Genomic DNA, 27,472 nt, shown 5'->3' with positions numbered 1-27,472 from the left:
CTTCACCTCAGGCTGCTGTGGAAAGACAGCTTTTTCTTTGGTACTGTAGCAAGATCAAATTGAATTTTGCTTTCTCATAAAATTTTTTCTGGGGTTGCAGTTGTGGAGGCCCCACTTCTTTTGAGATGACCAGGATGCAACTCTTCATATTTAAGGGATTTGTCCTTGCTGAAATTGAAGTAATTGGGTTTGGTCCTGATAGATCTTTTTGAGATTGAGAATGCTTATACTCTCATTGAAGTGAAAATTCAAAAGCATGGAAAATACTGTTGGATTTCCTATTTGTTTGTTATGTGCCTAGGAGCAGCTCATTTTTGTGATGCAGTTATGAAGGACATTTTTGGTCAAATATCTTTTGAGATATCTTTGAGATCTGTGAGCACACAACTGCACAAAGTTTAGCTGCAGGTTTGTGAGGGAGAGCACAGAGGGAGGAATCTCTTACCTTCTCTGTGACATACTGACAGCGCTGAAGATCATGGTCTCCATCAGGCAGGATTTCTGGCTCCACAATGGGTACCAAGCCATGCTAGGAAAAGAAAGACAAGGGATTCTTTAGGGCTATGGAAGTAAAACTGTTCTTGTTGTTTGTCCTCACTTTGGTGGTATTCCTTCCAGCTGTGTTGCCCTTCCTCCTTGTCTTTCCCAAAACCATCACAGGGATTCTCCTTTTGAGCTCCCTAGTGTATTATGACAGGGAACAGGGAGAAGGGGCAGCAGAATCTCAGGAAAGGTTGCTGGAGGGGAGGTACCTGCTGGCAGATACTGGCATAGCGTGCCAATGTGTTGGCATTCTCCTGGATGGCGAGTTGAGAGGGTGTTGTGCTGGTGATCTTCAGTACTGCACGCCACTTGCCAAAGTCAGCACCATCTTTCTTGTACTGAGCACAGCGTTCAGCCAGCCCATCCAGCCCTGCAGAGGGAGAACGATGCTTCACTGAGAGCTGCTCTTCAGCACAGAGCTCTGGAGAGGACTGTGACTCCAGCCAAGGCTGCGTCTCAGGTGAGTCACCCTATGGCTTAGGCTCCTTAGATCTCTCCTTACCTTGGATGGTGGTTTCTCCATTTGTTCCTGCTAGAGGTGCTGTGCCTTTATCTAGCTGTGGAGGTCAGAAAAACAGGAAGGGTTACAGAAAGATGGGAATTGGTCTAATTCCTACCCAGGTCTAGTCTGCCTTTGAAAGTGGACTGTTACTCATGTGTGGACCTTAAAATGATCAGGGTGCAAAGGAAGGAAATGCTGGAGCAAAGGCGAAGAAAAAGGAATGAACTGGATAAGAGGAGGGGCAGTGTTTGTATAGACGCCTGCAGGGAATGGCTCAACAACTCTTTCAGATGTGGAAATTATTAGGTTTCGGTTACTGCATGGAGAGACCTATTTGCAGTGAATGGAGAGTAGAGGGAGCTGGTGTATGGAAGGTTAGCATTTAGTGCAAATGTGCCTCTAGTTAGTTGCACAAGCAATGCGAAGAATTTTAAAGCCAAGGACAAAAAATGGGGGCCGGGGGGAGGGGAGAGGGAGGGAGCAGTGTTTTTTAGGAGACAGTGCAGCCCCAAATATCATTTTCTCTGGAAATGGCATTTGGATTATGATGCCAGCCTGGCACATAGAGATACTCACCTTAATTCCCACCACAATGCCTTTTTCCTTGATAATTGCTGGGAATGGCTTTCCACTGCTGTCTTTCTGATAGAGGGTCTCATGGAAAAGGATCACTCCCCCAATGCTCTGGTTGATGGAAGTATCCGAAGAGAAGAGGACCTCTCTAAAAGCTCGGCGGTTCTCCTCTGTGTTCTCCACATTGATCCGCTGCAGCCTGTTCCCCATGGTACCTAGTCAGGTGGACAGAGAGGTTCTGGGCTTTGCTGGCCCCCATAAGTAGTAGTGAACTGGGGCTTCAGTTCAGAGCTTCCCTTCTCCACCCATAGTTTGTAAGCTTTTGCTATTATAGCTGCAGCCCTGCCTTGCTGAATTGTTCTGGTCAGACAACAGTTTCAAAGTGTTTTTCAACTACTCCACTGATTTCAAATATGAAGCAAAACTAAAAGGAAAAAACATCTTGCATACTCCTAACTGATTGATGTCCAGAACTTACCCACTGATTCATCTGCAGCTAGGATCCCCTTTCCTGAAGCCACAATCCGCTGAGCAATGTCTGCAAGAGCTTTCTTCTGCTCTGGAGACAGTGCTGGGAACTGGTGGGTCATGTTGACTTATCTGTGGGAGAGAATTACTGATACAAGTAATTACAGGTAATTCTGGGGGAGACTGTAAACCAGTGACACCACTCGGGTGTTTCCTCTGCAGGGCTCTTGGTGCTTGTCTGGTCTATGTTATCATAGGAATATGGCCAGAAATCCATTTGAGTTCTTCTAGGCTTAGTGCGTCTGGAAATACTAGAAAGATGAGCAGGAGAAACATCCTGCCACATCCTTCTAGAACCAAAGTGGGAAAGACTCTGCATTTTACCTGGATTTGCTCAGAAAATAAAGTAAGCTCAGTCTGTCATAAAAACACGCACCAAGTAACAAGTAAGCAAATTGCTGACTCTGCATGCTTTTTGGTTCCTGTCAGTAGAATGGCAGGTTTTCCACTGCTTACCTTTACATATTTCCTAACACTGCTCCTCTTCTATTTCCTGCCTCTCTTGGCAGTATTTGGCTGCTGTGTCTGGTTGATGTTCCATCCCTGAGATTTTGCCTAGGTTTGTAATTCTCCTCCCTATGGCTGCTTTCAGAACTGTAGTGCATTGCTTCCTCTGCAGAAGATTTGGAGCCTTAGGAGAATTCACCCTTCAGTTTTATCTTTTTAGCTGTGGTAGAGGGTTTCCAGCTGCAACTACCCAGCACCTGAAATCTAGGTTCTGTCTTGATATAACAAAATTCTTGGTCTTATTAAAGTTTTGGTTATATGCCATTAAATTACAGTTTCTCTGATCATCTGAATAATCAAAGTTACTTTTCTGAGTGTGTAGGCCTGTAAGTCTGAAGCAGAAAAACTCTATTCCTTCAGTTTATCATACATGACAGCTAAAGCAACACCTCTATTTTTATTAATAGGTGGTAAATCCTGAAGGTAATTGATTAAAAACTACATAAAAGATCTCAAATTCCATGTTTTCCTTCCAAAGGGCAGGCCTCTGGACAGTGTTTGCATTTTCTATTCCCAAACTCTGCCTGAGAGAAGAGTGAGACCATGCCATTTCCCATTTCATCAGAGATGGCCAGAAAATATTTTTCCCTATATAAGCATGTAGGCAGCCAAGTCCACCTTCTTATTTCCCTGCATGCAGATGCTGTGTTGCAAGGAAATCCTTGTCTTATCCTTCCTGCTGAAGGGCATAATGGGGAGAAACAATGAAGAGTCTGTCTGCTACTCATGATAGGGTACGGAGTTCTGAATTGCATGTCAAATGGTGCCAAAATTTTCTGTCAACAATGCCGTCAGAGTATTGTAACAGCTGTAAATTCATGTCCCTGATTTATAGCGGAAGGTACTTTGGTACTGGTAATGTTATCCTGCAAGATTCAAATGGCATAGTCTGCCAGTACAGACTAGTCAGATGCAGGTCTGCTTTACCTCTTTGCGAGCTGAGCCTGGAAATGTTCACATGCAGCTTACCACAGAGCGAGTCATTTTAGGTTTAGAGGGAAGATGAAGGAGTGCAGGATCAAGATTTAGTTAACTTAGAGAGAGTTCCCTGCTTTTCAAAGGGCTGAAATGCCTTCTTGCTGTGGTCCTGGTGAAACAGGCTTAGCTGAACCCCTCTCTCTGTCTGTCAGCCTGTGGCCAGAACTCTGGGAACCATCCTTCTACTGTGGTGATCCCAGCTCCATGTTCTTGGCCTTTTCAGCTCACTCAGAAGAATTTGAAAATCTATGGTTTATGCTGCATAGCTACTTCAGTTTACCTACAACTCTCCTTATCCCTTATGTGCTTTCTGTGTTGTATATGTCTTAAAAATAGGAAACTGGCTTGTTATTATGATTACTGTGATAATAGTTTGGTGATGAGCACCTCAGTTAAAATCACAGTACTGTTAAGTAAGTCGTTATGCAGAATGATAAGGAATCACTCCAGTGTTTTAGGGCCTCTGTGGAGAAGACTGGGAAATTGTGCTCTGGCAAAATATGATCTTGTCCAAGGTCAGAGCTAAAAACCTGCTAAATCAGGGGTGGGATTTTAGAGTTGCAGTATGGAGCTGTGTTACAGCACCAGGAGGTGTATCCAGGTAACCTTGAATTCAGCTGTCTGGACTGCAAGATCACCAGTTACTCCAGTCATATTATGATGGGTACACTTTCTTTCCAGCAATGCAGTAAACAATGAGACTAATGTCTGCTCTATCTTACTTGTTCCCAGTGTTTGCCTAAAGATAACAAGGAGACACTTATCACTCAAAACCATCCTGCAAGGCAAATTTTCAAAATTTGACACGGAAAGATGAGTTTTCAGTGAATAATGCTGTTCCAAGTGAGAACTCTGAGAGACTGAAACAACAAAGTGTGGTTTCAGAGTGATGAATTGGAAGACAGCAAAATAATTCCAGTTTCTATGCAAGTATCTCGCTGAGTGTGAAGGAGAAGGTAGAGAATTGCCCAAAGTCTCCCCAAAATTGTCTTTAGAGCCATGGTGAGTGGTTCCCAGCTACTCTGCTGAGCTACAGCAACAAATAACAGGCTAGTGTTTCTAGCTGAAATGGTGAAGAAATGAGGGCAAAAGAACAACTGTAAACCTTATAATAGCTCAAAGGTGCAGAATGTTCTAGTATCCTTAAATTAGGGTTTTATTTTTCTGTGATTCTTTCATAAGAATAGTAATTTCTGAGAATCTTCATGTCTGCATTCAGAAAGGGTGTCTCTGCTGCAAGGTCCTGCTCTGAGCAGGGGAGCAGGCAGAAGAGGAGTGGAGATGCCTTACACTTCAGTAATATTTCATGAAGCCCCCTTGTAAAGAATAAGCTCCCAGCACATCCATAAAAGCATTAATTTTACCATCTTCAATCCCCTCAAAGAGCTGGATATGTCACATCACAAGTCCTGAGAAAAAAACAGCTGTGCCCAGGCTGCCAGAGCTGCAGAGCTCATTTCAGTCTTCCAAGAACAAAGCCTATTTGTCTTAATCAGATTTATTTGTTTAAATTGACAACTTTTCCAGGAAGAAAAAAGTTCTAATGAATTGTGATCTCAGTAACAGTAACTGGGAGTTCTCCCACCACTAAGGTGTTTCAAGAAGCTTTATTTTTATTTACCCATTTTAGACTGTGGGCTAACTGTCAAAAGCTCAAGTGATTTCACATTGATTTTACATTGTATTAATGCAACACATTCTCTTTGTAGTATCTGCTTACTTTTTCTTTAAAGTAGAATTATAAAAGACCCTCAAAATAATATAAATAGTATAAATATATGGTATATAAATAGTATAAATATAAATAATGGAGTACTTATCAGGCTTCAATAGCTCCTTAAGCAAATAAATTTCTTTCTTCAGCCCCCATCCTCTGGCCAGCAGGAGGTGGGGGTATGGGAACAGTTCTAAAAGTAAATATTGTAATGCTGAAATCCTGGGTTTCTCTCAGCTACCATAAGAAATAAGGGCTGAGGGGAAATGCATGATGGCAGCACAAGCACTTGATCCTGTTAATATTAATAGTGAGAATCAAAGAGCAGAGTGAAGATGAATAGCAGAAGGAACAATGTTACATTTAGCTTCCAATCATCTTAGAAACTTCAATATATCATTGGCATCTTTTCTTGTCAAGAACCTCATGTGACTGGTATCTTCTAATCTTACATAAAATCTCACCTGAGTCCCAGTTTGCAGATGGGAAAAGACTGAATCAGAATCTCTAAGTTTTTCTCTTGGGCCTCTGCACTGCCTTCTTTTGTAAAATTGGTTCCAAAAGTGCAGGACCAAAGTTTTAAACTACAGCTTGTACCCCACACATGTAGCTTTTTCCTATTCAATTACTAGTAAACACAGCCTTTCAGCATAATCTCTGACAGTCAGCAATACAAACTCTGCACACAAGAAATTTGCTTCCAAAGAACAGGGTTTGAAGAAGAAGCAGCTGAATCTATAAACAGATAAATACAGTCAGTAGGGATAATGAAAAATATTCAAAAATTTAACCTATCACATGTAGGCACAGTGTTGGCCTGATGAATTTACTTCTTTTTTACTTTTGTATGCTTAGAGGAGGCAGACACATAATGACTTAGGCACCTTACATTTTCACTGCAGTGAGTATCTGTGGTTACTGACCTCACTTCTCTGTGAGGAGCTCCATTAAAAAGCTATGTCTAAATAAATCTGGTTCCTTGGGCATGGGGAAAACAGATGGCTATGAACGGCTGGGCAAGCCTGGGCCCATCCGGCTGACAGAGCACGTTCTTGTCTAGGTGGCAGAAGACACACAGCTGGCAGGACTACTTGACAGGTCTGATTGATGGGCAGACATCCAGAGGAGCCTGGCCATGGAGGTGGGAAGAAGCCAACAGGAGCACCGTGCAGTCTGGCCAAGACAAAAGCCCAGACATTGCCAGGGGTGCAGAGCCCTGGCAGCCATTTCCCCAGGACTAGTGGGATGAGGGAACAGCTCTTTGGGGATGCCTAAGGTCCTGTCAGGCAGCAAGCTGAACAGGGCCAGCAGCAAGGGCCCAAGCATCCTGTGTGAGCAGGGGTCTGGCCTGGAGAGCCAGGGAAGGAGATGGGTTATCCCCCTTTGCTCAGCCCTCTGTAATTAACATATGAGTACTGCATTCAGTATTGGGCCCCTGCAGTACAGGAAAAACACTGACACACTGAAGTTAGTTCAGCAGATGCCACCAAGAAGGTCAGTGGCTGCAGGACTTGCTCTGTGAGGAGAAGTCGGCAGAGTGGGGTCTAGTTCAGCCTCAAGCAGCGATGGCTTCAGGGGCACCTCTCAGCAGTCCTCAGTACCTACAGAGTGTGATTGAAGAGGCAGAGCTGGGCTTTTCACAGGGGCTGGGATGGGACAATGAGAGACAACAGGCACAAACTGAAACTAAGCTGATTCAGACTGCATATGAAGAATTTTTTTTTTCTCTGATAGGAGAGCCAAGCAATGTAACAGACTGACAAAAAAGGCTGCAGTATCTTCATCCTTGCAGGTTGCCAAGACTCACCTGAATAAAGACCTTGGTCTGACCTCATGTCTCACCCTGCTTTGGGCAAGGGGTGCTTGTACTACAGACTTCCTGTGTCCCTTTCAGCCTGTATTACTCCAACGCTCTGTGAGTACCTGTTTTAAAGAGCCAAGGTGGAAGTGGTGCCTCTGGCAGATATGAAGGAGCTCGCAGGAAAGAACAGGATGATTCTCCCATCATCTTTGCACGGAGATGAAGGTTTTGGGTTAGTGAAATGTTTCATTTCTGGATTCTAACAATCTCAAGGTATGGGACAAAAAGAGATACTCAGAGTTCTGTCACCTAGAAAAAGGGGCAGATGCTTTTGATTGACATGCTAATGTCACCATCTCCATCAGTCCTTTGGGGCATATATGATTTTAAATTGCTTGGTCGTTTTTTGCTCTCTGAGTTTTTATACTATCCTCATGTTCTGTCTGGAGACCTTGATTCAATCTGCTGTTGCAGGAGGAACTGCAGATCTGAAGTTCCCTGTGCTGCTTCCCATGTTAGCCTCAGATCTATACTCAAGCCGTGAGCAAATGTATCCCTATTTAATTTCCCTAGCACTTATGAAAGAGATTATGTTCAGACACCTGTCTGCTGCTGTCAGTGCAGAGCACTCAGAATGACTAGATTTGGCTAAGGTGGCAAGAAGATTGTTGCTTAGAAGCAAGTGTTATTAAGGAGAAGCTACTTCTCTTTCAGGGCTGGACTTTTCTCAGAAAAGGTAAAAAACTGCCATTAGTCTTGCATGAGAATTCAAGTCTTGTATTGCCAGCAGGAGAGGCTGGGGGAAGCAGTGGTGAGAGTCTCAGGTGGACTAAATAGTTTTGGGTAAGCACATGGGATAGTTGAGTAAGTGATGGAGGATCACAGATTCAGTGAGGATTTGAGTTGGTCAAGCAATTTCCTGAAACTGGCTGTTCACAGCTTAAAAGGTTACAGCCTACAGATGTAAGAACAGGCTTTGTTTTCCTGCACTGCAGACCCTATACCCCCTTGCCAAATAAACTTATCAGAAGAGGCTGCACAACAAATGCACGTAATTGCACTTCTGTCAGCACTGATGTCTATCAGGACCAGCTGCCTTCTCCAGTCATTCTCTGTTCTCCTTGCAAAACAGAAATTCATGTACACCACAAACAAAAATAAACACAAAACAAAGCAACAGAAAGCAATGCAGGTATGTTATTACTCTAGTCCCCTTAGGCAGAGGATTCACTCACTCACTCCAGGAGTTCTGAGTGACTAAGCTAAGTTAGAAAGCCAATGTTAGCAGCAAATAGATCACTTTAGAAGACTACTGCAGAATGTCTGAGTGTTTCTCACAAGCTGTTCCTGAAACAAAAAAAAAAGTAAAACAAAACAAAAAACAACTTTCCAAGCCCACTGTAGATAAACATACCAGGTCTTAGCTGCTGATATACATACCAGCTTTACAGTTTAGAAATTAAATTATTATACTTACTTGTTTGTGAGCAATGTCTCTGCTGCTACAAGCTTCTGGTGAGGTGTTTGCAGGCAAAGAGACCCAGTCCTTCTAATCACTAACTTTTATAAAATTCTTGGTGGGGCTTTTTGTTTTTTTTTTCTCCCCCTCCACTCCTTTGCTGTCCCTCCTCCCCCACAAGCTGTTGGGGGACGTGTCACTGCTCCAGGCTGGTCACTGGCTATCAGACCACCACACACACCTCCAATGGGACCTGGTCATGCTCCTGCTGTTCCTCCCCTTTCCCCTCCCCTGTGTATATAAGGCCATTCATGCAGTAAAACTGAGATGTTTTCCAGTTATTTCAAATTATTCCTCCTCTTTCTAAAACAGACCAAAAAGAACTACAAGAGAAACCATGGAAATTGCTTACAGGTATCTTGGGCACAGCTTTATCATTTAGGGTTAGATCTTCTGAAAGCTTATACTTAGGAAACGGCAAGAAGAAAGAGCAGAAAACAAAATGCAGAAACAATGCAACAGATCATTAACTGGCATGAGCTGGTATAATTTCTTTGGCTTCCTAAGTGTTACATTGCTTTTCCTCACTGGAAAGTCTTGTATGGAACCATATGTTCCTTTTCCAGTTGGTATATGGAAAGGCAAAATGTGATGCTACAGTATCAGGTTTATTGATAAAGTTTAATGCAAGTTCTCATCTTCTGTAACACAGTGTACCTGTGAAATTAATGGTTGTCAGACCACATATGCCCACACTGAGGTGCACAGCTGCAAGCCACATTTTCCCCCCAAATCCCACTGAGATGCCCACCCATACTGTGGTGACATGAAAACTTCTCTGTTGCTTAGCAGAATTTTTCAGTGAAACATACAGATGCTGTATAAATGGTGTATCAGCATTGCAGTTTATATGAATCCACACTACAACCATTCACCAACTCTAGGCCTATAGATTTGATTATTTGCTTTAATTTCTTTCTCCCCATCCTGCAGACCACTACTCCTGGAGGGAAGTATAGCGCAAGGACTGCTGGACAAGCGTCATACCCTCAGGAACATCACCCTCTGCAACCTTGGACATTGGCACGTTTTTACCAGAGAGACCCAGTGTTTGCCTGAAGAATGATGTCATTGCTCCGTTTGTTTGGCTGCTGCAGTGACCCTTTGGCCTTTACAAGGACAGGTGAGACCCTGATTTCTCTCTCCACAACACTGTTTTCCTCCTTGAGCCTCTCTTGTGCAGCTGCAGCCAAGGTCAGTGCCAGCAGGAAACCTTAGGAGCCTGCCAGGCTGCCAGTCAGCAGAGAAACCGCTGAAGGAGCTGACAGTGCAGTCCAGTCAAAGGCCTTGTGCTTCTGTTCCTCTGTTTTCCTACACGCTGCCCTTCCATGCTTTTTTTGCTGAAGGAAGCCATGGCACATGACATGGACATAAAGCCTTCCCTGCTTTACAGTGTTTGCTTTACATTCCATTTCTCCCATCCTAGCAGAAAGACAAACCCCATGGTGTATTAAAGTTTCTCCACCACAACAGAAGCATCTAATATGCATTAAAAATATTTTAAATTAAATATCTTATCTAAGACTCTCTTGAGACCAAGAAGGTGCCATAATGGTGGTCTTCTCCCTCAAAGTCAGAGTTTGAGTCCTGTTGTTCCTGCTTTGCCTAGAAGCTGATACAGGAGGGAAGTTCTTGGAAGTGTTTTATTCGCAATGTCATCTGCGATATAGTCTCACTGGCTGTTAGAGAAAATCTGTGGGAATCTTCTTGAAAAATAGCAGTGTCAGACATTTAGATACACTTTAAATAATCCCCTGCAGCCTACCTTGCATTCTTAACTCTTCAGAAGTATATAAATGTATTTCCAGATGGATAATTGCTGGTGTGATCCTTTCCAGGCCTTCTAATTCTTCAATCCAGCACTCCAAGCACAGGATTACAGGTCCTCACAGAGATTTTGAGGACACAGAGAAAAAAAGGTGAATGGATTTGATCTTTTTCACTTAATTTAGGAATGGGAGCCTTTTCAGGTCAGCAAATGGAATGAAGAATCATAGTAGATGAAGTCACTGTAAGGTAACAGCTAGCAGACCCATCACACTGACCATACTGTGCAGAAATAACAGTGATATTAAAGTTACACTGGAAAAGAGTACATACTTCCATCACACGTAATCATACTTTGGGGATAATTGTGCCTCTTAAAGAATAGTGTGGTTTCTTAAATAATAATGAGAGGGAAAAGTTTGCATCATGAGTGGTATGCAGTGTACTTGCATTTATCAAACTAACCTGCCCCATAAAAAGTACCAAATCACTGCCTGCACTAACTATTCCATGTCAAAATTGGTGTATTATCCAAGCTGTAATTCTGTCTCATGGAGGTAGTGTTTGATCTCAGACCTGGCAACTCGCACACCTTTCTAGTGGCCAGGAAGGCAGGGCTGCCAGTGGGAGTTCAGTTTCAGAGGAATAATCATCTCTTCTCTGTAACCCTGGGACTCCTCATCCTCCTCAGCCTCTGGCATGGGAATGAGGACATAGGACAAAGATCCCAGTCAAGGATAAGGATAGGGTGAACAAGAAGGGAGGTCAGTTGCACTAAAGAACAACTACTCTCAGTTTTTTGTAGTCTTAAAAATGGTTATACAGACTATTGCAGTGATTGCTGATACACGTTTTTAGTGAAGAACATAATGATTTATTAGGGAAAGGATTACTAGCTGGTTTTGAGTTTTGGATGTCTGATAATTGATTGCTTAAATACATGTCTAACTAAATACAGGGGCGGTTCTGCACATATTATGGCTTTTTTATGTGTTCATGAAAGAGTTGATATAAACAGTCTTGCAATATAGAAAACTTTACAGCTATGTTTGAAACATCACTGTAAACAAGATGCATAACTAGTTACAGAGCTTAAATGTTCATTGTTGTGCCTTTTATAGCATAGAAACAGAAAGCAGTAGTTAGTTATAAAAAAAATTGCTTTGGGTAAAACACAAGAAATGTGTTACAACAGAAGTAAATTTTCTATTTGAATGGCTTGGAGACTTTGCTGGTGTCAACCATCTCATCAGGAATTCCCATACAGAAGTTCACAGAAGTATGCATTTAAAAATATTATGAACTATTGAAAAGTCTATTCACATGTGGCATGAATTATTACTTAGGTCTTAATTTGTGGGTTTACTTTTTGGAATTTGACAGTTTAATTGCTGTCCTTGTTATATCCAGCCTTGCTGTCAAAGGATCTGACAGTTGTGCACTTAAGTTTTAGGTGAAGTCTTGCTGGATAAAATATATTAAAATCAACAGAAAGCCTGTTTTAAAGGCAGATTAAAATATTGTAATTGCTTATGATTTTCCAGATTGTGATTTTTATTGTCTGTTTGTGGCAGTGTAATTCTGATAATGTTTTGTGTTTAACTACTCAAATGACCTAGCATCTTAAATAAAAAATAAGTAAATGGGAGAGAGATAAATTGTAGTACACCTCAGAAAGAATGATGAAAAACAAATAGATGAAGCAACTTCAGAGATTGTATGGTCACCACGTGAAAAATTACAAATATTCAGCATCGCTCTGCATTTAAGTACATTAAATAGTACTTTTGGATGTGGTCAAACCTGTAAAATGGATTGAAATGGAATGGAAAAAAACACTGGGAGTTGGAAAGATGTCCAAGAATAATATGCATCCACATGAAAAACACCTGGCTCTGTTGCCCTGTGAGGCTGCTGCCTGCGTGATGGGGTTAAAGTCTAATCTGAGCAGGCTCAAGCAGAATGGAGTCTGCCTCCTACTCACCTCTCCACATTGTACTGGATGTTTCCTGTTTTCTGTACTCTGCAGTCTTGCTTAACCATCTCAAAGTCCAGCTTGTTCATCCCTATCTAATCAGAGGTATTGTTTATTAAGTGGTTTGTTTTCCCCAGTCACCTACAGCCCTCAGCCCCGATATGAAGAGCCTGGCTGTTTAACCCCACTGGAAGAAATGCCCCTGTATTTTTGGCTTCACAGCAGAGTCTGCAGACAAGTACATCAGGTGGGTTGGGGGGTGTTGGGCAGAACAGACTCAAACCACCAAGGAGATTGCACAAGGAAGGGTTTACTTTGTTCTGCATTCTTAAATCTGCAACTTCTGCAACTTAAATCTGGGCTGCAACAAGCATCATGACCTGGAATGAAAAATAGGCACACAACACTGCTGTTATCAAAACACAGATCTTTGCACTAATTTAAATAGTGGGTATAGCAAACAAGGATACAACTTTAAACTGAGCTGCCTGTAGCAACTTTCTTGGGCTGTGAGAAACAGCTGTAACAAGACATGAAGGTAAATGCTGTAATGACGCTGGTCTCTGTGCCTTTATGTTGACATTTTATTTTTAAATAAAGCAAGAAGGCAAACATCTGGGCTTTATAAAGGGAGATATTTAACTGTTTATTACCTGTTTATCTGAGCAGCACATGGTACCCCAAAAAGCACAATTAGGTGCTGCATGATATTGTTTGCATGAAGTTTGCCAATTACAAACCACAGCAGATGTCTGAACTGGACCAGCTTGCTGAAAGGGCCATTTGTAGATGTGGTTTCTGTCCAGGAACACTGGACACTGAGGCAGAAATTCCAAGAGAAAATAGGCACAGCTGCCCAGAGGCTTACAAACAGAGCAATAAAATGTAACTCTTCATCAGCATTTAAAAACCACTGTTGTTCCTAGCTTCCATGTGGGTTCCACCCAGATGGCATTCCTAGCTTGCCATGAAGAGCAAAGTCATGGGAAGGGACCCTGATGTTGCTGACCCTTAGCCTGTAGGTACATGGAGGAACTGGCTGATGGGGTGGATTCTCCCAAAGCTGTGGGGACAGATAATCAGTGGAAATGAAGTTACTCCAGAATGGAGACATGCAGTGAAGAAGTATAGACCATGGAGTACCTAATTCTCTATGCATTTTTGGCAGGTTTGTGTTTTACTGAAGATTATTCAGAGCCACATGCTGGGCCCTGCCATCTGCTGAATTCGGATACAATGCCTGTAAAGTTTAAAATAGACCAAATGAAACTCTGACTTCGGGAGAGAAACTGCCAATGCCTTTGGAACTACAACTGTCTCTCACAGAAAACTACCTGTTCTGTTTCATGAAAGATGTACCCTTTCTATACAAAAGTAAGACAAGGTTAAATTCCAGTACTCAGAGCTTGATTTTACCTCAGGTCCCTGTTAAAATGCCTCAATTTTGATTGGAGAAGGGCCTGAGAAACCTGGTCTAATAAGACCTGCTTTGAGTGGGTTTGGATTAAAATTATAAAATCTCTGCCAATGCATGAACATGGGAGTATCGTTCTTTGTCAAATCTAGTGAGGAAAGGTAGATCTGCCAATCAGGAAAACAAACAGTGGGACACAGAAAGAAGAGACTATTAACAGAGTCTTTATAGAAAGGCTGTTTATTTTGTGAAAAGTTTGATTGTAAATAAATTTAGTTTCAAAAAACCCAAAAACCAAAAACCAACCAACCAACCAACCAAGAAAACACCAAAACCAAAAAGAAAAAAAAAACAAAACAAACAAACAAAAAAAACCAAAAACCCCAAAAAAAACCACCCCAAAAAACCAAAGCAAACCAAAGCAAACCAAACCAACAAACAAACCAACAAACAAACCACAAAAAAAACCACCCCACCAAACAATTCAGCCTGTATCCAGACAAATTGCTGCTGAAATACCCAATCTGGTGATTCACAGCTCCTCACTACAGGAAGGAAGGCTTTTCTGTCTTCAAATGCAGTGCCTTCTCAGTAAGACATTGATGCCTACTGGAGTTAGAAAATCCTCTTGGGCTTCTAACCTAGTAGAGACCTGCCAGCTTATGCCCTGTGTTCTGCCAGCATCATGCTCCTTTTGGACATGCTTTGGAAACAAATGTAGTATTTGTTGAAGTTAGTAACTCCCCTGAACTGTCTTGGACAATAAAGCCTTGGGTCCTGCGGATGGCCCATCAATGGTGCTGCATTGAAGAAGTCTCCAAACTCTTGGGAACAAACCAACACTCAAGCAAATCCATACTGTTTGTTTCAAAAATAGTCACTAAGCTTGTTTTAAAGGGAAAGAAACCAAGTTCTAAAGGCCACATTTCAGGGAGCTAATACCATACTTTGAACTTCTGTAGTCTGAGATGGGGCAGCTCAGCTCCACTCGCCTGAGAGAAAAGAGAGGGAAAAGGCTTTTGGGTGTTTGAAGACTGCATTTTTAGGCTGAACTGCGGAACAAAATCCAACAGGAATTGAGAATTCACAGTAGCCTCCCATTCTCTGTTCTTAGGGTGATGTGCACTCTGTGCCTTCTAATTTCTAGTAAAACATGCAGCACAGAAAAGAGGAACAAGAGTCAATCTGGTTCTGTGAGATTGGCAGGCAGACGCAGGAGCCCTTTCCTGGGATGCCCCATTGGCAGGGTGGGCACGGAGCAAGTACCTGAGGAACTCAGAACAGCTCCCTGCAGGCTCAGCAAAGCAGCAGCTCTGTTGTGAAGGTGAGTTGTGCACTTGAGGAAATTGTCCCAGAAGGACATAAAGAATTTCTTAACCTGCTTCTTGCACAGGGGATTTTGTTCTCAGCTGGTTTATCTGAAACTCTCACACTGGCAAGTTCAAGCCCTGGGCCCTCTGCACATTCTTTGGTCTCGCAGTCAAATTCTGTCACCTCTTATGCCATGAAAATTGTTTTCGAGTTTAGAAGGGAGGCATCAAATTCATGTTCTCAATTTCCAGCTATGAGGCTCAGTGAAAATATTGACCTCGCCTGAACTTTTGAAATGTCAAATAAAGTAGTACTGGACAAACAGGAAAATAACTTTGAGACAAATGGATAAATCATTTCCTCACAACAAAACATTTATTAACTGGATACAGCTTCTTGCTTGCTTGCTTGCTTTATTGCTTGCTTGCTTTTTCCATTGCCTGTCCCATTTCTTGCTGTGGGATTTTCTTTGCAAGAATGAATATGAATAGAAAGAACAGAGCACTGTCCTGGATTTGTACAGTACAAAGATATAAAAGAGAAAAGAGCAAGCCCACTGCATTGAAACATTCACAGCTGAAGACACAGAAACCATTTGTATGTGCAGGCACTTGTTGGAATAAATACACAGTGACACTCAAATCCTGACACCCAAACCCCACTGCAGTGAAGCCAGAGGAGAGATTTGCCCACCTGCCACTGTATGACTACCCTGGCATCTCCAGGGCTTTCAGTGGCTGGGAACAAAATGTGGTTTTGCCTGTGCCATTTTCCTGGTGTCCTCTGCCAGGAGGCCTAAAGGCCTTGCTTTTGGAATGGCATGGAACCCACAAGCAGTTTTTACTCACTCTAAATTCCAAAGATGTTCTGAAGGTATCCAGCTGATTACTGGAGAGCAAAGCACTGCTGTGATGCTGTTTCTCAGTTAACCTACACTGTGCCTTTGTGCTGTGTAACTGATACCCACCGTGCTGACAGAGGGAGCGTTGCCATTTTCTTTGGTTTCATCTTTCAAGAGCTTCAGGTATTTCTCACCTACAATCAGACTTGTTAAGAGCTTAAGGCATAAATCACCTGGGAGAGAGCTGGGAGAAGAAAATTCAAAGCAGAGCCCGTCCATTACCAAAAAGGAAAAACCAAAAACCCCCCACTGATTAAACTCAATACAAAATATTTTCTTGATTCATTCCAAAGCAAGGAATATGGTTTTTACAATAGTTCAACCAAATGCCACCTTGAAATGAATTTGATTCCAACCTAACTAAAGCCAAAGTGGCCTTTTCATCAGATATACCCAATTATTGCCTGTTTTCTTTCAATATGAGGTCTCTTGTCATCTGCAAGGTTTTCTATTTAACTGTGCCCACAGCCCTGGTGCAAAGTACCTCTCCCTGATGCTTAACAACCAAGAGACATGGTCATAGTCAGAGTGGCCCCTTGATGTGCTGTGCTATTATTGATTGTTCTTGTGAACAGCTGTCTTTGTTTCCCATTTCTACAAGGAGCAGTGAATGAACCACTCCAGCTGAGCTGTGAATTACAGCTCCAGAATGAACAAGGATCCTGCACAACAACAGCACCTGATCGAATCTTTCCTTTGCCTCTGTGCTGAGGGAAAGTCAAGGTAAATTCATGTTCACTCAGTGGCTGACAAGACCTCTTTTAATGGATCCAGTACAATGAGTGATGATCCCAACCAACACAGCAATCATTGTGTACAATGTGTGTCATGTATCAATGAAAATGTGCCTTTGTGACACATCTGTGTGGCACCAGTGGCTGTGATTCTGTTTTCCTATCCCTACTCTCAGAGGTGACCTTTAATGGAGCAGCAGAGGCTTTATTTTTAAGAGCCTCTGGTCAAAGCAAAAGAAGTGGGAATGGTGGAGGTGCAAATAGGGAGACAGTAACTAAAGAGACTTCAAAACCTTGAAGTATCTAGGCAGAATTTGTGGGAAAGTTCCTGCAAACTGCTTCTGCTTTTGAAGGGTCTGCTCAAAACCACAGCTTTGGAACAGAGACAGGTCAGAGATGAGACCTGAGTAAGGATGGGGAAATAAGGCCTTCCCATCCTCATTAGCTTAAATTTGAAACATTCACTTTGTCCAACATTTCTGCTGCCCTAAGGTGAGGAGTTTTGTAACCGCTGTCCAGGAAGAGTAGGCAGGAAAGCTGTGCATATTGGTGTGAGAGCTTTTCTTTGGGAATAGCTAAGGAGAGTGAGCCGGAATCCTCCACCTCCCTCCCCAGTGGTGCATGCTGATTAGTCCCAAGTTTGTATTAAACAGGGTCTCCATGAACAAAAGCTGATTTTTTAAAGAAAAATTGTACTTTTAGAGAGAGTTATTCTTTGCCCATGTGGAGATACGGGATGCCCCGTGCAAGCAGCACAGAATCCGAGTTTGCACACTGTCCCTCTGCCCCATGGAGAGTGCCCTGGATGTTTTTGCGTAGCAAGGCAGGAGCAGCTCACAGCAGTTTCGGGTCGCCGTTCAGCCGGAGGCTGGAATACATGCCCACATGCCGCACCAGGTTGGGCTCCACCACGAAGGCGTTCTCGCCCTTGCCCCGCAGCTGCGAGTAGAGGGCGATGTCCTTGGCGAAGCCCCGGCGGCAGCGCAGCCCCTGCAGGTATCCCAAGGCCCGGCGGGCGGAGGCAGCGGGGAAGAGCATGGCAGGCGTGCAGCACTCGCTGGCTGGTGCCAGGTTGTAGAGCGCGGGGTGCAGGCGGCGCAGCTCCAGTCCGTAGTGCCGCCCCACCAGCTCCGACAGGGCCATGCTGTACAGGGCGAAGAACGCCACCAGGCACCAGCTGGGGCCCGCTCGCCCTGCGGCCCGGCAGTACGCACAGCTCAGCACCGGCCCCAGGAACATGCCCAGGCCCAGCCACTCCAGGATCCTCATGGGCTCGGGATTGAAGTAGCGTTGGAGCCTCTCGGGATGGTACAGTTTGAAATAGAGAGCATCTCTGAGGTAGGGCTTGGAGAACCGGGCTGAGAAGAGGTGCTGCAAGACAGAAAATATCTCCTCCTCTGGCACGGCATCATCTTCCACGAGGAGGATGTACTCTGGCTTGTACACCAACAGTGACTGCTCCAGGCAGAAGACGTAGTCCTGCTTCTCCTTCTCGAACTGGTTCAGGCTGGGGTCAGGATTCTCTCCAGTTCTGTCACGACTGACCATAGGAAAGAGGCTGCTCAGCAGCCTGACATCCTGATGGCTGCTGGGGTCTGACTCCACGTTACAGAGGAGCATGCGGTGGCTCTGGCAATTCACCCCACATTTCTGGAGGAGGCGGTGGAAGTGGGAGGCCACTTGCAAGACGTAGTGAAAATCATTCTGCCTCTGCACAGTGATAATGGTGATCAGCAGCAAGGGCTGGAAGGCGTCACTGGTGGAGGCCTCGGAGGTGTTTGGCATCTGCATCTTCTCAAAGTAATGGAGGGCATCCTGGCCCTCCTGCTGGTTCTGCTCCAGGAACTCCCGGCTCATGGGGTTCAGGTGCCAGCGCCGCAGGTAGAAGTAAGAGTGCAGGAGCCGGTGGCAGATCAAAGGTGCCAGCACACCAAAAGTCACCACAGTCAGGGTGAGGAGATGGATGAAAGGGCTGGACCAACGACACCACTTCCCACAGTGCTGCCAGGCTCGGTGTAACATAACTGCTGCAGAAAGAGGGCACTTCTGCACCACTCATGCCCTTAATCCTTCACTTCCAATGCATCCTTCTCCCTGGACTGCAGGATACCACTGGGGCCATTGCTGCCAAACCTGCACAGGCTGTCCAAGGCTACAAAGGAAGAAAAAAGGATGGTTACTTAAAAAGGAACTGACAGATAAAATAGAAAGCAGGGGACTAGTCTCTGAGTAAGCTAAAATACAAGGCCTGTGGAATCCCTTATGGTGGAGGCATCAAGGAGTAGTCCTGGGAGGTTGAGGACAGATGAGCCAAACTCAATTTCAAGCAAAGATCCCTAAGGCATTTTTAGCACATAGGAATTCTGATCTAACCAAGCTGGAAAGGACTTAGTGTGTTTGTTACTGTGCTTCAAACACATAACAACAGGCAAGGTAGATGCAGGATGTGTGGAAATCCCTTTCTGTTAAAGGTTAGGTACCACTCTCTGGTGACAGTGGCATAATAACTTTTAGATCACAGCCACGAAGCAAAGCCAGAATTCTTGTATCTTAGTCTAGCACATATTGGAGAGATAAACTTTTACCTCTTTGGAGACACACATGCTTCCCTCCTGCTGCTCACACACTTCCAAATGTATTTTTTTTCATTCTCTTCCCCAGAGAGTGAAGCCATATAAAAAAGACACCAATTTACTTCACTAAGGGCCTGTGTATTGTATACTAAGGGTAATGTGTGCGCTTGTTTCTCTCAGATGTCTCCTCTCACTAGACCTTGTGAAATAGTGACATCACAGCAACATGAACATGTTGTAATTGAGCCATTGACTCCTTATTTAAAAGTACACAATTTAGAAGTATATGCCTTTAATTTTAAACTGAATTATTCACGTAAATATTTAATATTTTTTGTATACACATTCACTTTAAGCAAATATCCACCTTCACCGAAGTTAGAATTTTCCATATCTGTTTTTCTGACTGCCCTGAAGACCTCAGAGCCTGGCTGACAAAAGCTTACCCAAAATCAGGGCAGTTAGGTTGTTCAGATGAATTCTCTTTTGTCAGTAGTCTCACTTTTAATCTGCTGTTTCATTCTCCCTTTAATTTCCTATTCCCTCTCCCTAAGAACTGAGGTACTCATGTTCCCCTCACTAAGATGACTGAATGTGCACTGGGTCTTCAGTGCAGAGTTTCTCCAATTTTTACCCTTCTGCCTTCAGCAAGTTCTGATCATCAAATGGTGATTCCAAAATGTTATTCTTTGTCCTTTTCTGCACTGTCATCTGAAGCAGCCTAAGCAAAGTTGGGTAGATGGAAAAAATCTAGAGTAATTAAATTGAGAACAAATTTACATGCTGATGCATGAGAATCTGCAGCTTCTTCCCATATAGCTTTCTTTTCCTGTCTTGATACACAATCCTGTTGCACAAATGCTGCATTGAATTGCATCAGTGAACCTTGTAAAGGCCTTAAAGGTGATGGCTGCACTTCAGCTGCTAGATCCAAGTCCTGAGGATTCACAATGACCTGAAATCCATCAGATGCAAAGATCTGGCATTTAAATGCATTTATTCATCCAGAATCCTGGGCCTTCCAGCTAACCTGTCACAAGCATTAAGAGAACACAAACATGCAGAATCATATTCTACACCTCAAGCTGTCGAGCCTTCTCTTGATACAAGCATCATTGTAGGCACTGTCTCTGAGCAAGCCTCCAAACCTGAAATTGAGGACCACAATGGGAAAAGGAGATGAAGGAAAACTAGAAGGTAGTTTAGTTCTCAGGGAATAAAGTTTACTTTCCATCTTCCAACTATGCTGAAGCTCTGAGCTACAAAACCTATGAGCTGGCAATGAGATCTTGGGATATATATTGAAGCACTAGTCCACTAGCACTATTATTTGAGTGTTTCTTCATTAATAATTCTTGGAGCAACCTGATTTAGTGAGTGAAATCTGGCAGGGAGGTTGGAACTAGCTGTTCTGTAAGGTCCCTTCAACCCAAACCATCCTATGATTGTATGATGATAATGCTCACCCAAGGAAGACTCCTTCCCTCACACCATCTTCTACTGAAGAGGGAAAAATGGTTGTCCTGTCCTCCCTAGTGGCCAGCAGAGCTGGGGCGGGGGGGGCTGCAGCCTCATGAGATGAATCAAACAAGTTCTCACTTGACATCTTGCTCTTCTGCAACCCTTGAATTTGTTGTTCAAGGATCATGTCCCAGGTCCCTGCAGCTGGACTCACACTGAGTCCGAAGCCCAACAGTGCTGGCAAAGTGGTGTGGGGACTCCACCTGCTGGTGTCCCAGCTCCAAGCTCAAGGCAGGGTCGGTGAGGTGGTGCAGGCGAGCACCACCCTCTGGAGATACCTCCTTTTCCACCTCCCCCTGGAAAAGCACACAGGACTGGAAGCCACCCATGCAGCCACCCAATCACTGTCGTAATTCCAAGCGTGTTATGACTTAACCCTGGCTTCAGTTCACCAGTAACAGAATTTGAGATCTTGGAGCTCTTTTTCTGGCTCTGCGACTCAGGGAGCCTCAAGAAAACAGTAATCACACACCGACACCACTACTACTCTTCACATCTTCCTCTGCTGCCTGAGCTGTTCAGACTCACATGAAAGACACACTCTGTCTGTTTGTCACTCTGTCTGCTGAGGAAAAGGCTGTTTTGACTGGGCAGTGAAATAACCACAGAGGCTTAAAATGGTCAGGAGTGTATTAAAGCAGGTCAAATACTGCAGTTAATGTGAAAAACAAGCTGAAGAATCTAGAAGAGAGGGAAGAGACTGACCTCCTTCACACCTTTTGTTTCTAACAGTGGGAACCTGAGAGTTCAAAATATGGATTAATAAATTCTTACTTCTACAGAGGTGAAGCTTGCTCTTATCTGTAGGATTTGAATCAAGAGTTTCTGCTCAGGCTGTTTTCCAACTATTAGGATGGTTCTGACTTCAGATGAGATACTCCTTTCAGAAGCTCCTTGTACTATCATTTTCGTTTTTTCCGTTTCTAGGGGGAAAAACATCTTGTTTGTTTTTCATGCAAGGGGCATTTCAGACAGGAAAAAAAAATAAAAGAAGTCAGAGGAGAAAAGGAAAAAAAGGAAGAATCAGATTTGGATTTTATAGTGCCTTAGAAACCCCCACTTCATTAAACCTGAATAACAACTACTTTGCAACCATATAAATATTTGCAATGGAGGCCACATTTACACATGTTCTGCATAGAATTGAGCCATTGCTTAAACACAACTAGAAGCTGTGGTGATATAAAGATGTAGTTTGACTTGTTTCTTTTCTTGGATTCTCATGATGAAGATTCCTTCCAGAAACACCTATTTCCAAATCTATATCATATCTTCATTAGTCTCTTAATTACTTGACTGAATTAAACTGTTCAGGAAAACTCACCTCTTTGCACACCGAGGAGAGTAGAAAAATAAATAATGTACTCTTTGGGGTGCAGAGCACTATCTGCTGTGCTTGTGCTTTGAAAGAGAAAACTGATTTTCTGTCTGCTCCAAACTCCTCTCCACAGACAGGTCTTCCTGGAACAAAGCTTCCTATATGTTTCAAAGCTGCAAATTTTTAGGTTCCTGGATAGCTGATGTAAGAGAGACCATCTGCCTTCGACTGCCTGCACCATGAGACAAAGACACAACTATTCCTGTACAATTACAATGTTAAATTACTCCTTTTGGCCTATCTACACTTCTCAGTGTCAGTGGGAAAAGCCATTTCTTTCCTAACATAAAAACAGCTGAATGAAATCATTTGGTCAGAGCCATAGAGTCATCTCTCTACAAAGCGATGAAAGGTGGAAACAAAGGCAGGCCCTTGGAAAATGTCATGGAAATGTCATGGGCTGTCACAGTCCCAACTGTGCCATAGCAGTGGTGGGAGTATTGGTGCTCACACAAGTGGTACTTTACACTTTTGATCCTGTAGCAGCACCCAAGCTGAAACCTTTGTGTGAAAAGCATTTCTACAGCTCAGCCTAACACCATGCAGAAGAGCTGCCAGCTCAGGACCAGTTCCTCCGCTGATGAGCCCTCTCTGGCAGAGACAAGGCCTTTGTGGTGCTGTGACAAACGTCCTGCTCGAATCTGAGGAAGCCAATGCTTCCCAAGGAGCCATAACGATCTCCTGTAACATAGGAGCATGCTGACAGGGACTGTACAGATATCCTCAAATTCCAAAACCTGAGGTCCCTGCCATAAGCTGATCCCTATTACTGGGCCAGATGGCCAGCTTTTTCCATCTGCAATTCCTCTTGTTTTCTGACAGCCAGATAATATTCCTGCAACGTGTCAGGCCCTCCTTGACAACATCAGTGTCCAGCAGAAGCCAAGCATCCACAGATCTGATTGTTGCACTTCCATGACAAACTGGGAGTTGGGCTCCCTAGAAAATACATACCATCCCAGCAAGAGCTGTGCTGCTAAAAACATTCAGAGGAACCTTAATGGTAAGAGAGGAGTAGTTGTTATTTGATGGCATTTTACTGGCAGGTACCAAATATATCTCTCACCTCCTCAAGCACTGCTGAAAGCAATCATTCTTTTGTTGTTTGTAGATGATGAGTGGCATCTATCATCTCATCATCAGATAAGCCAGGCAAAGATCAGGGCTCATGCACTTAAGCTCTCAACTCCCTTAGAACTTTTATATCTTATGATCTGTGTACTAAAGGTGTAACACTGTCACAGTTAATAGATTAATGACAGCTTGAAGTGTAAGTGGCCAGAGAGGGGCAGAGGACTTGGCCTTTTGCAAAAATTATGTGGTGCATGAGACAGAAATTGAAGGCACTGCTGTCTGGTTTGACCTGCCATTCCTCAGGACCTGTCAGTGAATGTACAGATCTCTTCTGTCCAAGGAGATGGAATGTAAGCACTATTGGAACAGTAAAAATGCACAAATATGCAGGGTGTAACCGTGACCAATTAGGTAACACAGGAAACTGCAGCATTAAAACTTGAATGTAAATTTCATCATAGGCTGGCTTGCTATTCTCAGCAGACTGTAGTTAACTTTTACAGGTTGTTGATAAATCCCTAGAGATCCATGAAGCACAGCTTGAAAGCTACTGAACTAAGAAATGAGGGACATAGCTGTGGCAGGTGAATGACACTTTGCCCATTTTGTTTGAACTAAGAGGATAAGACTATGCTACCAGTGAAAGAGGCTGTGAACTCAATATATATTCATTACAGATATTTCCCCAACTTCTGTCTTGTTTCTCATGTATATTGATTTTCCTCCTTCACATAAACATGAACGGAGCCCATTTCACCTGGCTGCCTCCCTGAAGGGCAATCCCATGGGAAAGCAATGCTCCCTCTGCTGCTACCCAACAGTCAGATTAGATGAAGTGGGAGTGGAGAGCAGCCTGAGAAGAGGTATGCAAGGTAACAGCTAAACACAGAGACTTAAGGCAATTACTTTGGAGAGCTGTCTGTGATTTTTGTAGGTGTGACAGGGGGTTGAGGTGCCCCAAGAGAACCAGGATTTGTGATCACAAGAGTCTATCCGTCTATAGAAGGACTCATCCACTTGGTTGTCCTGGTGCGGTGGCCTGTAGCAAACCCCACAGTAAAGTCTCTTGTCCCTGACCTCCCTTAATCCTGATTCATCATCTGTTGGACAGCTCCTCATCCATCCCTGGGCAGAGCTCCATTCACTCCAGCTGGTCACTGACATAGAGGGTGACCCTTCCTCATCTTTCCCACCTGCCCTTGCTAAAGATTCTATATCCTTCCATTCCACCACTGAAGTCTCAGGAGCCACCCCATCACACTTCCATGATGCCAAGGAGCTGGCAGCCCTGCAGATGTGCCCGTGACTTCAGCTCCCCGTATTCATTCCCCATGCCTTTGCACAGAGGCAGGTAAGTGTGACTCTGATGAAGGCAAAGTAGTGGCTGGAGTGGCTGGAATTCCTTTGTGCTGCCATTCAGGTGCCCTCCTGCTGATCTGTGGTCCTTCCCCATGTTCTGGGCCTCTCTTACTAGCCCTGGCTTTAAACTGAGAAGCTTGAAGTTCCTCTCCCACAACAGCTTTAAATTAAAGCCCTCACCAACTTGTCACTGAAATTCCCTCTCTGTGTCAGAAGGACCCCAGCATTCCTAACAGGTTTCTGCAAGTACATCCTCTGGATGTTCATGACATTTATATGTCCAGCTATAGCTTTAGGTGTAGAAGTAAGTATCAGAGTCTAATCATGGTTTAAATAATTGTTGAAATCAGAAACTAAAACATTGTTCAATTATCATTTCATTACAGCTTAATTAATAATTATTGTTAAATCATTGTTAAATCACAGTTAAATTATAATTGACTTATTCCTTATTCACCATTTGCAATTTATTTATCGTTAAATATCATTTGATCATCATCTAATTAAAATTTTTTGTTATCCCCACAATGGTGAATTCTCTTAAAAATTCACCTGAGCCAGTAGAGTTGTGGGTGTAAGAATGGAGGGAGAGAAAAGGAAACAGATGCAGTGATGGCTGCTAACGCTGCAGATATTGCAGCTGTACTGTTGTTTATGACTGTGAAGAATAAAGCCCAGGAATAAGGAAATAGAATATTTGGGAACAAAGGTCTTTGATGACAAACCTGTAAATTTCCAGTTGGGACAGGTCTATGTAACAATCAAAACGCAAAACTCTACAAGACAACAACCAGAGTATTGTGATTCAAACCTCTGTTTGAAAGAAAAATGTTTTGTCATATTGATAAAAAGCATTCCTCTTTGAAGAGACTCTCTACTATTGTTAAACTACTGATTTCTCTGTATTCACCACTTGTGCCTGAGGAATATACACCCTCTTCCTCCCCTCCCCCCACAACGCATGAACCAGAGTGTTTATCCTGCACAGGAAGGCGTGGTGATGGAATGCCCTGGTTCTGGGGGGCTCCTGGTGATCTGCTTGAGCCCCAAAGGGAGAAAATGAGGTAAATCCTGAAAAATAATCTGTGGTACAATTAGTAATGCCCTTGTTGGACAGACAAGAAATCAGCAGATTTCATAGGTGCAGGAGGGTGTTCCTCCTGGCTTTTGTGCTTGCAAATGCTTGCTGAACCGGATGTGCCCTAATGGTTGTACATAAATTATTTTCTCAGTGACTGCAGGAGAGAAGCCAGCCCAGAAACCTGTGGTGTACATCAGCATCGTTTCATGTTTTGCTGCATCACAACACAACTGCAGTGATTTCCTCAATAGCCTTTGATTCTGAATGTCAGCGACGTCGGCTATTGGGCTTCTTAGGTGCTCCTCGTTCCCTTCGGGAGAGCTGCCAGGTAGCACAAGGTGACCCGTAAAGCACCGGGATTAATAGCAGTTACCTCAGTGGGGATGGTCAAAGAGGAGATGGCGTTAGATAAGAAAAGCTGATCCCACCTCCACTCTCTGCCCTCCTTGCAGACACATTCGGAGGGCATTTCAGTGTGCCCAGTCCTCAGCTCCTTGCCCGGATTTCAGACCAGAGAGATTCTGGCCACGCTTCTACCTCGGGCGAGGGCTCCTCCGGGTGGCACCAAGCTCAGGGCAGAAGCTGGCTGGCTTTTTCCCGTTCCCTTAAGAGTTCCACCCACCTTCCCAAAGGGAGGGGTCGTTTCTTGAGGCGCGGCCACTTGTCCTAGCTCGTACAGGCACATCGCCGGAGTCCGGAGATAGCACAGAAACATCTCCTCTATCCCTGGAGGGTTTCCACCTCGCTGCTGGCTCGAGTGCCGCAGCCACAGCAGCCAAGCCCAGCCCCGATAAACAGTTGCGGCTGTTCATCAGCTATAACTTCGTGGCCCCCCTTTCACCCTTCCCCCAGCCTCGGTGCACCGCCCGCCCCCTTATCCCCCACACGGGAAGGGGAAGCATCCCCCCGTGACAGCGCGATCCCAGCGGGCCGTTTACCCGATCCGAGGGGGAGATTTACCCGATCCGCTGGGCAGCCCCGCGCGGCCGCTCCCGCCGCCCTCCTCCCGCAGATCTGCTCCCGCCGGGATCCTGCTCTCGGCGTGTGGCTCACTTCTCTTCCGCGAATTTCTCTCCTCCCTCTCGGGCGCTGAGGGTGGGATTAAAGGCATCAAAGACCAAACATGTGACTTCGCCAGCACAGGGATGCTCAAGGAAAGAGGTGAAGGGGAGATGGCCAGAGGGGGGGGGGTCACCGCGCACCGGGGAGGGGACCGGTCCTTGGAAGCAGGTTCAGGAGTAAATCTCGAGCCCCAGGGGGACTCCCAGGGCGGTGGCGGCTGCGCAGCCGGAGCTCCTCATTCCTGCTCTGCGGTCTCCGAACGCTCCAGCGGGAGCGGCAGGACAACCGCAGGGACAGCGCAGCTCCCCCAGCCAAGGTATCACATCTGCCCGATGTCACCACGGCCGCATGTCACCTTTAGTGAGTGTCACTTCTGGCGGGTGTCACTTTTGCCGAGTGTCCCCTCTGCCCGATGTCACTTCTGCCAGGTGTCCCCGCCAGCTCCCGCGCCTCTGGGGCACTGCCCTCCCCCGCTGGGACCTGCTGGATGCTCCGGACCCCTCGCCTCACTCCCGGGAGAGGAGAGGATCACCGGGGCCCCGCAAACTCGGGCAGAAAGTGTCAAGAGTCACCAGCAGGTTCTTTATGTGCGTGTCACCCCTGACAGGTAAAAGCTTTCTCAGTCTGCAGCGAAATCTTCACAGGTGCATTGGCTGA

The 27,472-nt window shown here is 44.4% G+C and overlaps 2 protein-coding genes and 1 long non-coding RNA gene across 8 annotated transcripts in view; 1 reads left to right on the top strand and 2 right to left on the bottom strand.

Moving 5' to 3' along the window:
• ALDOB (aldolase, fructose-bisphosphate B) overlaps positions 1–8,768 on the bottom strand; it is a 10,054-nt gene extending 1,286 nt beyond the window's left edge. The window contains exons 1-6 of the mRNA XM_038124565.1: positions 8,624–8,768; positions 2,097–2,218; positions 1,622–1,833; positions 1,046–1,100; positions 753–913; positions 446–529 (exon numbers count right to left, since the gene is read on the bottom strand). Coding sequence (XP_037980493.1) covers positions 446–529; positions 753–913; positions 1,046–1,100; positions 1,622–1,833; positions 2,097–2,208 — 624 coding nt within the window. The 5' untranslated portion in view covers positions 2,209–2,218; positions 8,624–8,768. The remainder of the gene's footprint in view (positions 1–445; positions 530–752; positions 914–1,045; positions 1,101–1,621; positions 1,834–2,096; positions 2,219–8,623) is intronic.
• Positions 1–16,756, top strand: part of LOC119695658 — an 18,592-nt gene extending 1,836 nt beyond the window's left edge. The window contains exons 1-6 of one of the 4 annotated variants that reach the window (XR_005255320.1): positions 8,877–9,019; positions 9,599–9,788; positions 12,545–12,654; positions 13,576–13,781; positions 14,969–15,145; positions 16,635–16,756. This is a non-coding gene — a long non-coding RNA (uncharacterized LOC119695658). Of the gene's footprint in view, positions 1–930; positions 1,004–8,876; positions 9,020–9,598; positions 9,789–12,544; positions 12,655–13,575; positions 14,792–14,968; positions 15,146–16,634 lie in introns of those variants that run through there. The other 3 variants (XR_005255322.1, XR_005255319.1, XR_005255321.1) reach the window with 3 other exon arrangements.
• Positions 15,489–27,472, bottom strand: PGAP4 (post-GPI attachment to proteins GalNAc transferase 4). Of its 3 annotated transcripts, none has more exons than XM_038124564.1 (3): positions 26,714–27,472; positions 25,398–25,448; positions 15,489–18,919 (listed from the first exon to the last, which is right to left on the bottom strand). In XM_038124564.1, the coding sequence occupies exon 3, from the start codon at positions 18,787–18,789 to the stop codon at positions 17,602–17,604; it is 1,188 nt and encodes a 395-aa protein (XP_037980492.1). In that variant the 5' UTR covers positions 18,790–18,919; positions 25,398–25,448; positions 26,714–27,472; the 3' UTR covers positions 15,489–17,601. The 3 variants fall into 3 exon arrangements, with proteins under 3 accessions (XP_037980492.1, XP_037980490.1, XP_037980491.1); XM_038124562.1 differs by lacking the exon at positions 25,398–25,448 and having other exon boundaries at positions 26,714–26,842; positions 27,171–27,471; XM_038124563.1 differs by lacking the exon at positions 25,398–25,448 and having other exon boundaries at positions 26,692–27,472.

Source organism: Motacilla alba, chromosome Z (assembly GCF_015832195.1).
Source record: "Motacilla alba alba isolate MOTALB_02 chromosome Z, Motacilla_alba_V1.0_pri, whole genome shotgun sequence".
Lineage (NCBI taxonomy): Eukaryota > Metazoa > Chordata > Aves > Passeriformes > Motacillidae > Motacilla > Motacilla alba.
Note: the sequence above shows the minus strand (reverse complement) of the source record. Positions and strands in the feature narration are given on the sequence as shown.